Here is a 17,234-nt window from a genome sequence, read left to right on the forward strand (position 1 = left end):
TCAAACTCCATATTTTTAAGTGACTTTTTCTTTTGTTTCCATTTTTTGCTTTGTTTTCTTTAAGAGAGAACGTACATAAAGTTGGGGGAGTAGGGAATGAGGAATTGTCTGGGAAGAGTCAGGAGACAAGAAAGGATACGAGAAAAATATGCTGTGTGAAAGCCCCAAATAATATATTAAAATAATTTTTTAATTAAAGGATGTTCTATATTTAAAAAAATTAACCCCACCTTCATGTAATTACAGGGTTAAATTAGACCTTTGGATACAAATTACTCAAAAGCAAATACTTACAGTGGCCAGTGTATACAGGTTAGGGAAGGTTTTTGTGGGGTACACAGGCCTCATGTAGGGAGCATGGGTGCCACAGGACCCTGGAAGTAGAAAATGAGTTATCAGTTATCAGGACAAGAAAACCATCTAGAACCACTTCGGGTATAAAGTTTATTTTCTCAACTATGAAAAACACACTACTTTCTTTTATTTCCAAAAAATGAAATGAAATTTATTAAGGAGAGGAGAAAGAGGGGGAGAAAGAAAAGGAAGAAGAAGGAGGAGGAAGAGAAAGGGAATAAAGGGACAAAGGAAGTAATGAAAGAAGGCAAAGGAAAGAAAGGGACAGACAGACAGACAGACAGAGAGACAGACAGACAGACAGTGCCTCTACACTCTGGAAGCCTATAGCAGAGCAATGACTACCTTGGATGAGAACATGGAGTGAGGAAATGACTTACGCAGTTTCTCAATGTTGGGCATAACCTTGCTGCCTTTCTTCATGTATGATGCACGGAACCCATCCACAGAGAAGATGATTAACGGAGGGCGAACAAACCTTAAATAGTAACAGGGTGAGTCTCAGAGAAACTATTGCCATAGGCATTCCACAGTATCTAGTCACACTCAGTGACTAGGGCCAATCAACACTAGAAAAACACAAGAAGGGAGGACAAGCTTAGTCTCCCAACCACATAGCCTTTGAGGCAACCGAGTTCAGAGTTAAATGGACAAAGTCACCATGGCCAAAAGAAAGTAGTTGACTCTGCTGTTGTTTCCCACCTTACAAGCAAGGGTCGTTGGCAATTAAACAAACAAACAAACAAAGCAGCGTCTGCCAAAAGTATGTATTTTATCCAACTTTTAATCTGGAAAGTTCTTACGTACTTTTTAAAACTCAGCTCAGCGTTTACTTTTCTATGATGTTAGTTGCCCATGCTTCTGAATTCCTTCATGATGTTGAGACACACCTACCTTCTTTGTATTCATAGATACACTATTGTATATCTGGTTTTCTAGTTATCTGTTAATGGCTTCCACCCAGGAACCAGCTATATAGACTAGGCAGCCTCAAAGTCATAATTCTCCTGCTTCAGCCTCAGTGCTGGGATTATAGGCATGTGCCACCATGCCCAATTTTAATAAATACTTATCAGATAAATTAGTAAATTAATGAATACGTGAGTGAGGTATGATTAATTACAGTAGCACTCTTTCCACTAAACCTAAGCACCATAAAAGCATTCCTTCAAATTTATTATAAAGCTGCTTCCAAGGGGATTTAAATTATTAAGAATTTTTAAAAGGACTCATTGATCCAGGTCAAAAATGGAATTTTATCATTCTAAGGGTGTAGTTGGTCAGTCATAAGAGAATAGTGAACTATGTACAGAGTTCTTTCTAATAACTTGAAGCTAAGTGAGAAACTCTTAGCTTGTGTCTATTAGAAGTCATATTATAAGTAAAACATATTTTAAAGGGGTCCTACATCAACAGTCAGAAATTATTTCATCCCATTCCATACATCGAAATTGTTGAGATGTCTATTTCTCCTTTTTTTAGGCCTAATTAAGATTCTTAAGAGGAGGAAAAAATAAAGATATCTAAACACTTAAGTTCTGCATCCCAGGCTGCAATACATGTATACATAAATATTTAAAGACTAAATACTTTATGAAAACCTATTTGTTGAGAATGTATTTTCTGCCACGCATTGTAAAGGCCCATGGAGTCTCACAGTTTCCTGGAAGGCATAAGTGTCCAATTTCAGACACACTTCAGCTGTTAGGTGTCACTCAATGTAGCTGTCGCCCTGTAAGTCAGCCTTTTAGCTGAGAAGTGGGTTTTTGCCAAATCTGTTGAGAGCTACCTTCTTGGATAACAACTTTAGAAATTCTAGCGTCTCCTTCTTCCTTTCCCCTTCCTCACACACTAATGAAGGCAAGAACAGAACTGCTGTGGGGGAGGCACAATGGTGGGGCAGAGAATGGTGGCAGGAAATGAATCCTCCAGAGATCAGCAGATGCACTTTGGTGGACCACAGCAGACACTGAGACTTCAGCATGCTCAGTAGTGATAGGAAAAAATTGAAGGGAAAAAGAACATCAAAGCTTCAAAATAGGACTGGCAGCATGGCTCAGCAACTGACTTGCTTGCTGACAAACCTGGTGATTAGAGTTGGATCCCTAGAAGCCACGCAAAGGTTGAAAAAGACCATCAACTCCACAAAGTTGACCTCTGATCTCCACACACATGCTATAGCATGAGTGATGGCATACACAGTCTACACACACACACACACACACACACACACACACACACACACACACACAAATATTACATAATTGAGTTTTATTTTGTTTTTTATTTTTTAAAACCCTCAACCCTCGAGATAGATTGGCTGGCAACGTATTTATAAGAACTCACACAAAGTTACGTGGTAAAGGGGATTCCCATCTTAAAAAGTTTGTAGTCGCCGGGCAGTGGTGGCGCACGCCTTTAATCCCAGCACTTGGGAGGCAGAGGCAGGCGGATTTCTGAGTTCGAGGCCAGCCTGGTCTACAGAGTGAGTTCCAGGACAGCCAGGGCTACACAGAGAAACCCTGTCTCGAAAAAAAAAACAAACAAAAAAAACAAAAAAACAAACAAATAAAAAAAAGTTTGTAGTCATTTACCCTTTGTGATGGCTTATCAAGGGATGTGGACTACTTTGTAATATCCGTGAGACAAAATACACTCACCCTGCAGGGCATTCAGGAACTCTTATTTCTTCACAGTCATCATCTACCCAGTGTGATTCTCCTACAAGAAAAAAAAAGGGGGGGGACATTTATTGTGAGTCTATTTATAGATGCCGCTCAGAGAGTAGAAGTGCAACGCCAGAATCTGTGTCCTCTTTGGTACTTGTTTATGGGACACCATCTACAAAGAAATTCTGAAATAAAGTCTAGTGTCTGCTCTGGCTTCTAAAGTACACCCATACATGGTGGGAAAGCTAAGATTTAATAACCTCAAATGGTGTTTATTTCAGCTTTCAGCTCCTCAACGGTTTGTAGATTTAAAAAAAAAAAAAAACTTGTGGCGTCAGTGGACAAGATTTCATGTTTGTGTCCTTCCAAAAATAAACTGTTTGGTCATTCGATGGAACATTCTCTCCCCTGCCACTAAAGATCTCAAAGCCATAGAAAGCATGACACAACTTCCCTTCTGGTGGAAAAAGGCTTATGTTGATATAATAATATCCAAGGATAACCAGATAAAATATTACAAGAAAGACTTTTCTGATGAGCATGTGCAGAGTCTTGAATTTACAAATCAACACCCAAGCTGTCTTTCCCTATTACCTTGCATCAAGATCTGAGAACATAAGTTCTTCGTGTGTGGAGGCCACAGGTCTATGGCAAGTGTCTTTCTCTGTCACTTATCTGTGGTAGTTTGAATAGGTTTGGCCCCAATAGACTCGTGTGTTTGAATGCCTTAACCCATAGGGAGTCGCACTATTGGGAGGTGCGGTCTTCTTGGAGAAAGTGTGTCACTGTGGGGGCTGGATTTGAGGTCTTCTATGCTCAAGCTATGTCCAGTGTGGCACACAATCTCCTCCTGGCTGTCTGCAGATCAAGATGTAGAGAGCTCTTGACTTCTCCAGCACCATGTCTGCCTCCATGCTGCCATGCTTCCCGTCATGACGATAATGGGTTAAACTTCTGAAACTGTAAGCTGGCCCCAGTTAAACGTTTGTCTTTACAAGAATCACCTTGGTCGTGTGTCTCTTTACAGCAATAAAACCCTAACTAAGACACTATCCATCTAATTCTCTGAGTTGTCTTTCAATGAACCCGAAGTTTGTGAATTGGCTAGATTCCAACGAGACCCCAGGATCTGACTGTCTTCCTCTATCACCTTGCCTAGCTTCTTTCTTACATGGATTCTAGGGGACCTGAATTCAGGTCCTCATATTTTCACTGAACCATTATTTCCTCAGCCCAATGTTGATATTAAATTAAGGTTCTGCTGTGGTTTATACCCAGATATCCAGAAACAACAGCATCCATCTCTAATGTGGTAGTGCTTGAAGTAGCAGAATCTTTAAGAGGCAGAGCCTAGTAGAAAGAAGCAGACTTGTGGGAGCACTATTCTCACAAGGAATTGAGGCATGTCTCTTGGGACTTCGTTGGAGCCCACAAGAAGGAAACATCTTCCTTCCTTGTGATAGAATCTGCCTTTTTACAAGGTAGCCCAATAGTCATCTTCAGAGGTCAAACAGAAGGGGCCTCCCAACAGGGGACTTTTGGCCTCAACACTGTGAGTGACCTTATCCATAGAAAAGATATTTTCTTTTCTGACATTTTGATATAGCAACATAAAAGATATGGAGATGCTATTCTTTTTTTTAAGGGGAGTGTAAACCAATATACTTTATTTAATACTACAGACAGATATCAGTCAAGATTGCAAAATATGGAACGCTTCACAAATTTGTGTGTCATCCTTACGTAGGAGCCATGCTAATCTTCTCTGTATGGTTCCAATTTTAGTATATCTGCTGCCGAAGTGAGCATGGAGATGCCATTCTTTGGGGAAAAATTATCCATAAGAATTTACCTTAAGTTTCTCTAAGACAGACAAAAATTACATATTGAACAGACATAAAAATTGTGACCAATATCGAGCAGACACTTTTTCCATATAAAGAACCCTGGAAGTCTTCCACAGTCCAGAACCATTCAGCTATTGGATGACGGGGCAGGCTAGGAAATGAACTAAATTAGCTTTACCAAGCACGAATAAGCTGGGGCAGCCACATGAGGCTCACTAAAGTATTGAAATCAGAATTCAAGCCACCAAAAATGGCCTTAATCTGTCACCATTCAGTGACGAATGATATCCAGGGCTTTTCTCCTTGTAGCCTTTGTGCTTTCCTGTTTTATTTATTGCATGAAGATTAAAAGAAAAAGAGAAATAAATTCTTGATGAATGCTACATTTCAAAATAAAAGTATAATTCTTAAGAGTAGAGGAAACTTCCCAAGGCAATAGCAAGAAAGGAAGGTTTCCAGATTCATTTATACCTTACAAAAACAACTTCCCAATCTTTTCTTCCTTTCTTTTAAAAGTATTTATTTATTTCTAATTTCATGTGCATGAGTGTTTTGTCTGCATGTGTCTGTGTGAGGACGTTGGAACTAGAGCTCTTTGGAGTTACAAAGAGTTGTGAGCTGCCATGTGGATGTTGGGAATTGAACCCAGGTCCTCTCAAAGAACAGCCAATGCTCTTAACCACTGAGCCATCTCTCCACAAACCCCCCCCCCCTTTATGTCTTAACTAGGAGTTTAATCCAAGGTCTTACACATGCTATCTTCCTGGCCCTTACCTGAAGTCATTTAACAGAAATGATTTATAAACATCCTGTGCCAGGAAAAGGACTAAATTGAGGAAATAAGAGATGATATAATCTACAGATTAAAAGCCATGGTTTTTTGCTTGAATACCTCTAAGTGGCTGTTGCGATTCCTGAAACATTTTCATATCAGGAACCATATCTTTTATATTTTCTGGAGGCCACAGATCACTAATATCATAAAATTGTTGTATTCTACCATCAATACACATACACATACATACTATACAAGCAAAGCTTTTGGTGTAATGTAATCTGTCGGTGCTTTAGTGTCTTCACTAGCAAGCACACGGAGTCCTGGGCTGCTGCCGGGGTCTTGGCAAACAGCTTCCATGCACTGGGAACAAAAGTCACGCTCCAGTGCTTCAAATGACTCTGTGATTTACTCTTCGCCACAGAGTCTCTTTTCCTGCTGCTGTGATAAAATAGTCTGAAAATAACATCTCCAAGGAGAAAGGGTTTATTTCAGCTTATGGATCAAGGCCCAGTCTGCTGTGGAAGGGAAGGAAGGCAGCAGGGGTTTGAAGCAGGGGTTTGTTCACAATTAGAAAGCACAGAGTACTCAGCTCCACTGTATACAGTTCAGGAGCCCCTGCCCAGGGAATGTATCAGCCCACAGTGAAGACGGGTCTTCCTGATTAAATGTTCCTACCACCCTGTCTAGATCTCAAGGAACATTGTGGAAGAAAGTGTGGAAAAAAACATAAGAATATACAAGATAGGGAGAAGAGCTGTAAAATGTTGTCCTCTGAGCATGGCATGGCCAGTGCAGTCATAGGCCCCATGTGGCTGCAGTTGCCTGCAATGGGTCTGCGCAAGACTGGACTGGCAACAACTAAGCATCAGTCTGAGAGGGAACAAGACTGACCTACTGGCTGCCGCTGAATTCTAGGGGCAGAGCAGGTAAACCTGTCACAGAGTTGGACATGGTTTTATTCAGCGGGACCGAAAACAAAACAAATTGATGTAAATGTGGGAAATGTCCTTCGGGGGGTGGGAGGGGGAGAATAGGAGTAGAAGGAGTGAAAATAGGTGGAAGATGGCAGAAAACAGCTCTATACACGGTGCATGAAACTATCCAGAAATTCTATACACATCATTTTAAGAATACGTGTCTTGGTTAGAAGCATACACTATTCTTGCAGAGGTCCAGAGTTCAGTTCCTAGCACCTACATGGTAACTTACAACCATCCATAACTCCTATTCGAGAGGATCTGACACCTTCTGCTGACCACCATGGTAACAAGGCATACATGTGGATCACATACATGTATTCAAGCAAACCCCTTGTGATGGTTTATAGATGCTCGGCCCAGGGAGTGGCACTATTAGAAGATGTGGCCCTGTTGGAGTATGTGTGTCAATGTGGGTGTGGGCTTCAAGACTCTTATCCTAGCTCCCTAGAAGCCAGTATTCTGCTAGTAGCCTTCAAATGAAGATGTAGAAGTCTCAGCTCCTCCTGCACCATGCCTGCCTGGATGCTGCCATGCTCCCCCATTTTGATGATAATGGACTAAACCTCTGAACCTGTAAGCCAGCCTCAATTAAATGTTGTCCTTTATAAGAGTTGCATTGGTCATGGTGTCTGTTCACAGCAGTAAAACTCTAACTAAGACACACCTCAAATACATAAAATGAAATTTAAAAATCTAAGCAATGTTTTTTTTAAAATATGGGTCTTTCTACATCAATTAATGTAATCGCAGAATCAAATTAATTCCCCCTACAAGCATTTAAAGAGACCTATCTCCCAGGTAATTCTAAGCCATGTCAGGTTAGCCATCACACAAGCCAAGGCAAGACTCGCCTATGAAAGCTTGCATTGCCAATCCCAATCCTAATTCCCTGACCTTCACACATGGTTTTTCTATGGAGTATTTTCTCAATAAACTTCATGAACCAAATTCCAGGCTCTGGTGCTAAGAAACCTGATATTAACCAGGGCAGAAAGTTTAGAAACCTCTTTAATTATTTATCTAATTTTGAAATGTTGATTTGCTTTTTGTTGCTTTGAATCAATGAAATTCAGAAGACAACTAAGAAAGAACGTTTTAAAAATTAGAAAGTAGAATTCAGAAGCTGGAGAAATGACTCGGTGGTTAAGAACACTTGTTGCTCTTTCAGAGGACTTCCAGCATCTACATGGTGGCTTATAACCATCCATGAGTCTCATTCCAGACAATCTGACACTCTTCTGACAGCCACAGGCACTTCACACACATGATGCACGTATATATTCATGCAGGTGAAATACTCTCACACATAAAAGAAGAAAAAAAACCTACAATTCTTTCTGACCTTTAAATTTCAATACCCAAGGTGTCATAGCCAGAGAATTCAGGATGCTTGGCACATGCCCAGTGTTTAACTTCTCAAGGCAGTCTAAAAGCAAGTACCTTTGCAGACCACTTGGTAGTTGGTACAGCAGTCTCCCCGGGACAAGCAATCTTCTGAGCAGTGACAGGCATTTTCCTCGTTTCGTACTTCCCCACATCTGTCTTTGGTGCACTCCCAGCCTCGAGCTGAAATCAACACAAGGAAACGTTCTCACTGCCACGCACAAACCAAATGAAAGAGGCCACAGTTGCTTACAGAGGCTTCCAACCAAAAGAGCCAGAAGCCCACATCTTTGAATCTGTTTGTGAAACTTGAGCCAGACAGAGGCCAAGAAGGCATTTGGAGAACTTACAGATAGGATGAATTTCTAATTCTTCAAAGCGGAGGGGAAACTCACAGCACAACTGAGTTCTCATACAAAAGCAAATTCCAGAAAGTCAAACAAAGGATCCCCACCCTTCCAGAATGCCCCAGTACCACAAAGAGAAAGAGTATAGAGAAGTATTAATCCCCTCAAAATCCTACTAACCAAAATGGCTGTCTACATAAGGCCTCCTAAGGAGGTAAATGGAGATAAAAAAGGAAATATCATTCCCGACTGAGTGATAAGTCAGGGTTCACTTCTTCAAAGAAACAATCAAAAAAGGAACCTTTTCACTTTTATCAGAGGGCTAAGGTCGTATTTTTAATTAACTTTTTTAAAAAAACAGGTCAAGTCTTAAGGAAAAAATTGACAAAAACATTATCAGTCACTATTCTATTTCATCTCAGACATAAGACTGTGAGATTAAAAACCACATTTCAATGAATATTTATTAGCTGTCTTTAGAATGGTGGTAGAGGACAGGGGTGTAAAGAGCTTTCATGGATTATCCACATATTTAGTTTTCCCAATTCCCATAATCAGTCTGTCTCATTGTTTACCATCCTCTGGGTGCTAAGGGTATAGCGAGGTGTCAAAGACAAAAGCTCCATCTTCCTGGAGCTCATATCTAAGACAGAAAGACAGACGGCATGCATGTAACCAACAGGCACCATCATTCAGCCATGGGAAGGGAAGCAAAGGCAGGGATGGAGCAACAGAAGGCTACTGGCAAATTGGTGAAGCATCAAGAAGAGCATCTCTGAACTGAAGTACACTCAGACACTTCAAGCCTTCATCCTCTAAGACGTGTACTCAGTAGAAGCAAGGACATTCTTCTAAAACAAGGCTGCTCCCTCATGACATTCTGCCAAGAGGAGCCCTTGCTAGGTGATGAAATAGACAGAGGTGGAACTGTCAGTGAATTCCTTTCCAGTTATTTTATAGAATGCTACTCTGCTATTTGAAAGTATAGTGTTTAAAAAGATACTGCCTCCCACATAATTGTAAATACACACGTAAGTACACATATGATACCCAGACACCCTAAATAAAGACAGAGAGTTTAAACTGAAATCTTAAGCTTGCTTCCTGTATTGGCATAGGAGAACCTTAAGAACGTATCTTTTCCCCCTTCGATTTTTTATTGTTATTCGACATTTGAGTCTTCCACATTCAATACATGTTGGCTTTAGACATCAGAGAATAATGAGCTTTACAGAATGTTGTTATAGTCTGTATTAAACCAGGAAGAATGGCATGAGCTATATTCAAAGAGAACTAAGCTAGAATCACAGACGTATTAAGTTTTGCAAAGAGTTTTCAGAGCAGAATGTTGGCCTAACTTACTAGGGACAAGATGCTCAAGGTAAGGCAGAAACATAAAATGTTCTAAAATACTCAGTGCATGTCAGACACAGATTGCAGGTTTGCACTTATGTCTTAGGGTCAAAGAGCTCTGAGGGATCCATTCTACTCATACACTCAGTATACAAGAGCCTCAGCTCCAAGCTTGCAGAACAACAGCTGAAGAACCTGGTAAAAGCTCCACAAGAAATCCATACCGAAAATGTGTCTGTATGCTTAGAAAATGGATTATGCAGAAAAGTAACCTAATGAAGCCCTTACACTTTGCAGACTGTGGGGAAAATAAGTCCCAGTTAGTAAGGGAGTTTATGTTGATTTTCAAATAAATCAGGAACTAAGGTTTAAGTAAAGGCAATAATGTCTCATTAAAAAGATCAGACAAATAGCAATGATAAATTGAGCTTTCCAAAATATGACCCAATCACAGAACTAATAACTTGTCAAGGGAGCTAAGAAATCAGTTTCCAGTGTTCAAAGCAGAGATTCTTGCCACCCTTCTTAGGTAGATGGCATGAGGTTGTGCCCAGGAACAGAGACATGGTAATGACTATGCAAGATACTCCAAAAAGTCCTACGTAAAACTGTTTGGCTTTGAAAAACAGAGTAAGCATGATAACAAAACCCCAAAGCTTACTTTTTCCCTTGACTTGTGAGCATTCTTTCAATGCAGGATAAAAAAAAATCAGGAAATTTTTAAAGAAGATTTCAGAGCCACCAAGAGCACAAGACCCCAGATTGATTTCATAAATGTTTTCCATTTGCACAGAGAATTGGTTTTAAACCTAGTAGTTTCAGTCTACAATACCTGCAGATAAAAAGTGCCTTCTCTGACTGGGCCAAAAATGGTTGAGCCAAGCTATTCATACTAAGTAAGTTCTTCATGCAACCATCAGTCATTCAAGAAATGAACTAAAACCCTCTATGTGAACAGGCCAAAGTGGAGGTGCATAACAGCAGGATGTCACTGAGCCTTTTGCTAAAGGTACGAGGCATCCAGAAGTCACATACCTGTTTTCAAACAGAGCTCATCAAAATCATGGCAGCAGCTGCTGTAGCTCTTACATAGGTTGTCACACCGACAGTCAGGAGGTCCAACCTCTTGAAGCTCAAAGCATCGACCTTTGCAGGATCCAGATGTGTTGGTCCATGGAGAGTCAGATAACACTGCCATTCAAATAAGAGGCAAAAGACAGACAACTTAGGGACTAGCCATGTCACTAGCGCAAGAGTGGCACTTAGAAGCAATTAGAGTGAAAACACAGTCAAGCTCTGGATGAGAAGCCTGGCTTCAGTGCCTGCTCCTGGGTACCTCAAGCATGTCACTCAACTTATGTAAACCACAGTTTCCTTATCTGTAAAATGGGAGACTCATAAAACCAATTCCAGATTGAGATGAGAACAGAATGAAATAACCTGTGTGAAATGTATGTCAGCAGATAACAAACGTTGGCTCTACTCGTGATTACAGTTATTAGTACTATACACATGTAATGGTGAGTGCCCCTATTGAAGTAAGATTTCATTTCCTATTTTAAACTCCATACTGCTAGCTGAGCTTGGGTATGGTACACCTATGAGCAAGCACTGAGGAGAGACAAGAGGATTCAAGGCCAGCCTGGGCTGCATAGCAAGACTTTGAATGAAAATCGGTCACCACCACCAAATGTGTAAGGAAGTGTGAACGTGAGTGTTCAAAACCAGTCTAAACACATGTGATCAGAACAGAGCACCTGCCCGATCTCTTCTAACCATAACATCCACGTCTATCTGGTATTACCAGAACCCAACTGCCACTTGGTAAAAACAGACCCCATATCACTGTTTGCCTATGATATAATCTAAAAATCTCAAAAGCCAACCAAAGTTTAATAAATGAAAGAATGTGATATGATGAACATCGGTCTAATTTATCATATGGTCTAATTTTTAAAAAATCAAGATATGAATGTAATAATACATATGCAGAACCTACCATAAAGAATATAGGAGCTGAGGTTGACTCCTTGCCTCCTCAAAAATAAATAAATAAATAAAAATAGGTGCTTAAGATTAGATGGTTCAATGACTAAGAGTACATACTGCTCTTATAAAGAGCTTAAGTTTGGTTTGAAGCAACCATTTTAGGTAACTCGTAAGTCAGTTATAACTCCAACCCCAGGAGATCTGACTCCCTTTCTGGCCTCTATGAGCACTGCATTCACATGCATGTACGTGCACACATACACCAACACACACACACCAACACACATACACAAACACACACACACTGCATTCACATGCACACACACAATTAAAAATGTAATCATCTCAATGAAGAACATACTAAAGCTTTATGAAAAACACAGTTCTAGAAAAATCTAGATAAGTCACTGGGTACCCAACTTTAAAGAGAAAAATAATCAATACCAGAAAAAGAAAAATACTAATTCATTCTAAATCTAAATATCCAATATACTCACAGAGAAAAATACCAATAATTCTACAAAGTTGAGAAGACATAAAATCTGAGAAATAAACATACGAAAATAGAAAGGTGTTCAAAGGAAAAAGTAATTTGGTGACAGGATAGTGTATTCTGGAGATAAATAATTGTCGTTGGTATTGGGAAATAAATTAATCAATATTGTGGATGAGGCCTAGAAACAAAGCCAAATATATAAAAGTTTGATTTATTTAAAAACTGCATTTCAAAAAACATCCCCTAGTTTGAAATTTGCAACATTTTATAAACTCAGATAATTGTCTGGCCTTTCAGTTTATTGTCTTCTATTCTCCATGTATATAGTTGGATGAAATATCTATCACAATATATATACATATACATATACACACACATGTATATATATACATATATATACATGTATATATATATATGTCTCAGCACATATGTTACAAATATAACATATTTGTAAATTCTATATTTAGAAAATTACTATTTTTTGCAATGCATATATAATCGTGTTTAAAATCAAGAATTAGCAAGGTGCCCGAGAACAGATATTAAATGACAGAAATAGATATACCCATGCCATTTATTAGAGTATGTAGTTCATCACTTAGTTGTCCCAGTAATCAGAGTAATCAGAGTCACCCAATTCTAGCCTTTATGGCATCAGATCAGTTGACACTAAGCAAACAGATTCACTAGACCGTGAGATATGAAATGCTTTCTCACAGTTGATTCAGGGATCTTGAAATAAATACAAACCACATCAATTCAGTTTTAAAAAATTATGTCTGTTTGCAATGCAGCGTCTTACCTCTGCTCCGCAAACCACATTTTTCTGTTGGTTTTGGCCAACCTATCAACTGTACACGCTGAGCCATAAGAAACCATGGCAGACAAGAAGGAAAAATAGAGGAAAAAAAATCTCATAGCAAAAGGGAAAATAATGAAAAATTTGTAATTGAATAAATGTTCTTTGTCTAAGGGTAGTACTTAGATATAATCATCTGAACCAATGTCTAATAAATTCAAACAGTGATCACTCCCATTAAGCTGAGTCTGTAAACATGCCCAGCAATTCTAATTGCTGAGACAATAAACAGATGCCTTTGCTCATCCTGTCTTGTCTTCTTTGTGGGGTCCCAGCCAGTATTTGAAACATTCCTATTGTTTCTGACCCATGGTTGTGGTCCTCACTAAAATCTCTTCCCTAAAGTTGGCTCAGATATTTTGGTCATCCTGATAAGCCCTTACAAACAGTGATCACGGGAGTGTTCAAGGAATTTTGTTTACTGCCTTGCTTTTTTTTAAAAAAAAAAAAAAAAAAAAAAAAAAAAACTATTGGTATTTATTGTCTTGCTTGTTCCCTGACTATTTGCATCTATTGTATTGCTAGTTCCTCAACCTGGAACTGACCTTAATACTTGCATGTACTTAAAATGGTATAAAAGCAAAAAGAAGGAGGGGGATAGAATAAGGGGTTCTAGGGAGGGGAAATGGGGAAAGGGGATGACATCTGAAATGTAAATAAATAAAATATCCAATAAAAAAAAAAATCTCTTCTCTAGATCTTTCTTTACCTCTAAAATACCTGAATGCATCCTAAGCTGGGTTGTGCTCATCCTTTGCCCATCTTTCACAAGGTGATTTTGTAAATACTTTCTTACAGTAACAGTCATTCTCTCAATGTGCCTCCTTGCTATCTTTGGAAAGCATTGAATCCCACTCAACGGTTTGCCTTATGAGGTGCGGTCCTTGTGGCCAAGATTTCCACTGAAGGCAACTATCAGCGCTGCATCTATACTGCAGAGATACATCTCTGTAAAGATGTACAAGGTCAGGCTATTGGCAGCTCCAGTGAGGAGTGAGCTCCTGTGTGAACTAGGAGAAACATGGGCCAAAATTCATTCACAGATGACAGTGGCAAGCTAAGCTGAGAATGACAGAAAGAAAAATCAAAAGATAGTCTAAGCCATGTAAGAGCCTTTCTAATCTAATAACCCCAAGAAACTTAAGCTATTGTCCCTTTAAAAACAAACAAACGAGCAAACAAAAACAAAAAAGAGTCCCAGACACTCCTTTAGTCTCAGCACTTGGGAGGCAGAGGCAGGCGAATCTCTGAGTTCAAGGCCAGCATGGTCTATAGAGCAAGTTCCAGGACAGCCAGGGCTACTTAGTGAGACCCTGTCTCAAAATATCGAAATCAGTAAATAAATAAAACAAACAAACAACAACAAAAAGAGTGTGCTTGAATGAGAATTGCCTTGGCCTTTCCAGGGTCTATTCCACCCCACTTCCCTATGGTCAGAACAAGCATAGTCCTGGTCATTCTGCAAGTCACCTTCTGTATATTGGCTTTAAAAAAAATTCCTTGCCCAGGGCCTGTGCCCTTCTCCCTACCTCCAGCCTAAGGAGAGACTGTTTTGTTTTGTTTTCTTTGTGGGGAGTTTTACTTATTATTATCGTATCCACGTGATGACATGCATGTGTGCAGATGCATGTGCTGTGGCACACGTGTGGAAGTCAGATAAAACTTCATGAAGTTGGAGAGATCCTTGCACCAGTGTTTCATGAACACTGGCCATTTGGGCTTAAGTGGAAAACATCTTCCCCTCTGAGGCATCTCACTGGCCCTACACCTTTTGAAGACTTGTCTTTTTATTAGAACTGATCCGACAACAAATATGGAAAGGGCCTTCCGTGACATTTTCTAGATTTTCAATGTAGACCCTCCTTTATTTGACCACAACCAGAAGAACAGCATAAGCACTTCAGTTCTCTAACCCACTGAGGAGGAAAATGACACGGCAGCGAACTCTTGCCACCTAGAGTTTCTACTGTTGCTAAGGCAGCCATAAAAACCACAGAAGAAGGAAGACGGAAAAGCAAGCCAACAAAAAGCATCCACAGGTCCCAAGTGAGACAAGAGAGCATGTGGTGGACGCACTGCAGGCACTCCTATGACATTCAGATTATAAGTTGCATTTTTATGGGCTGGAGAGATGGCTCAGAGGTTAAGAATACTGGCAATTCTTCCAAGGGTCCTGAGTTCAATTCCCAGCAACGACATGGTGGCTCACAACCACCTGTAATGGAATCTGGGGCCCTCTTCTCGCCTTCAGGCACACATGCAGGCAAAAATACTATATACATAATGAGCAAATTAACTAATTAATTTTTTAAAAGCTACATTTTCACGTGATGCTATTTCCAGTTCTGTATAAATTAATTCGGAGGGACTTTGAATTTTAAAATGGACATGCACACCAGTGCACAGAACTCCAGCTCACCAAAGTATAATTTTTATAGTTTAACCAAGCGCAAAGGTAAATTACAATCTTTTTCTTTCGAATCTGTAATTCAGATAGGAATGGGTGAGATTATTTCAAATTGTTAAGTAAAACCCCTTTTCTAGGATATTTACTTTGCTGTACACACACACACACACACACATACACACACAGAGGTGGGGGGTGCTGTAAGCCTCTGGTACTGTTTGTTCTACAGACATATAAAAACCACACACTACTGACAATTTAATTGGGAAGAGCCTAGCTGATGACAAGGGCTGTCATCAAAGCCAACTATATCCTACACTCTCAATAATACTTTCCTCATCATCTTGTTAAGTGGAAAGTTCAAGTCTGGAAGATGGCCAGTAAGGGTGGTGACATTTAAACGTTCAAGTGTCTTAGCCTAGCTTAAAGCTGGAGGAACTTAAATTTCTTCTACCAGGTTGGTCCCACTGGCAGAGTTGCATGCTGATCCTTGTCAGTCACTGCCTTCTGCTCTTGATGCTCAGCTTGATGCTTAGATTCTAAATCTAAATATCCAATATACTCACAGAGAAAAATACCAATAATTCTACAAAGTTGAGAAGACATAAAATCTGAGAAATAAACATACGAAAATAGAAAGGTGTTCAAAGGAAAAAGTAATTTGGTGACAGGATAGTGTATTCTGGAGATAAATATAAATATATATAATGTCTGCTGAAAACAAAGCCCTGAAATGGGTTGTGGGCTCTTCTCATGCTGGCTTCTTCTCTCAAAAGCAGAAAAACAGTTACCCTTCTATCTGCTATCCGGTCTCAAGTATAGCCTGCAAGCAAAGACTTGGGTTGGGGCATGTGGACAGCATTCAGAACGCCACTCCGCCACTCCGCCACTCCGCCACTCCGCCACTCCGCCACTCCGCCACTCCGCCACTCCGCCACTCCGCCACTCCGCCACTCCGCCACTCCGCCACTCCGCCACTCCGCCACTCCGCCACTCCGCCAGAAGCTGGAATGCTGCTGCCTCCTTCTTCCGGAGTACCTTACTCATTCGTTCTCATCATCCTTTCTTGACTGCACTTCCCCTCACACCTTTTTCTGTAGGGTTTCACCTCATCCCTTAGCAAACGCCAGTTTCTACCTAGATCTCTATGTCAGCTTTCACTGCTTCTGAAGTATAGAACTTTATAGTCTTTCCTCTTCATAGCTGCTGGACCAGATCTCATATGGTCGGGGAGATGTGATATAGAGGTAGGGAAGAGAGACACAGAAACAGAGGCAGAAATGGATAAATGGGTCCACCTGGCAAGTTCTCAAACATCTGTCCTCTGGAAACACTGTGCCAATAAACACAATACAATACAATATAATATGTGAATATAAAAAGCACAATATATTCATATGTAGAAAGACTTCACAAACTACAAGAAAACAGAATTCTGTCATTTAAAAGAAAACGTAAAATTTTCAAGTTAATCTCCAGACCTTTTAAATAGCTTTCAATGTAGTTAATCACAAATCTGAATAATTTGCAAGCCTGCCAGCAAGCAAGAACCTGGTCACTTCCAATCAGGTGCTGTTGACTATCTACTACAAATGTAGACACCAGCCTCATCCCAAACAGAACGCAAAAGCTTCATCATACACCTTCTCTGACATATATTACGCTCATCAGTCTTATGGGATTTTGCTATAAAAATTTATCTTCTAACTGAAGAATCAAACCAGTGAGTTGCATATCAGCCAGCTGTTGCTCAGCTAAGATTTTAGATCTTC

General features: G+C 39.9%; 1 protein-coding gene and 1 non-coding gene across 10 annotated transcripts in view; both read right to left on the minus strand.

Annotated features, from left to right (window-relative positions):
- The window catches only part of Enpp2 (ectonucleotide pyrophosphatase/phosphodiesterase 2), a 114,760-nt gene that overhangs the window by 59,963 nt on the left and 37,563 nt on the right, over positions 1-17,234 (minus strand). For all 9 annotated transcript variants that reach the window (XM_076911356.1, XM_076911358.1, XM_076911355.1 and 6 more), the window contains exons 3-7: positions 10,747-10,902; positions 8,069-8,194; positions 3,015-3,075; positions 735-832; positions 295-374 (exon numbers count right to left, since the gene is read on the minus strand). In XM_076911356.1, coding sequence (XP_076767471.1) covers positions 295-374; positions 735-832; positions 3,015-3,075; positions 8,069-8,194; positions 10,747-10,902 — 521 coding nt within the window. The remainder of the gene's footprint in view (positions 1-294; positions 375-734; positions 833-3,014; positions 3,076-8,068; positions 8,195-10,746; positions 10,903-17,234) is intronic.
- LOC117719457 (U6 spliceosomal RNA) lies at positions 4,726-4,832 on the minus strand. The gene has a single exon (XR_004608181.1). It is a non-coding gene; the product is annotated as a U6 spliceosomal RNA (small nuclear RNA).

This window comes from Arvicanthis niloticus, chromosome 13 (assembly GCF_011762505.2).
Source record: "Arvicanthis niloticus isolate mArvNil1 chromosome 13, mArvNil1.pat.X, whole genome shotgun sequence".
NCBI classification, from domain to species: Eukaryota; Metazoa; Chordata; class Mammalia; order Rodentia; family Muridae; genus Arvicanthis; species Arvicanthis niloticus.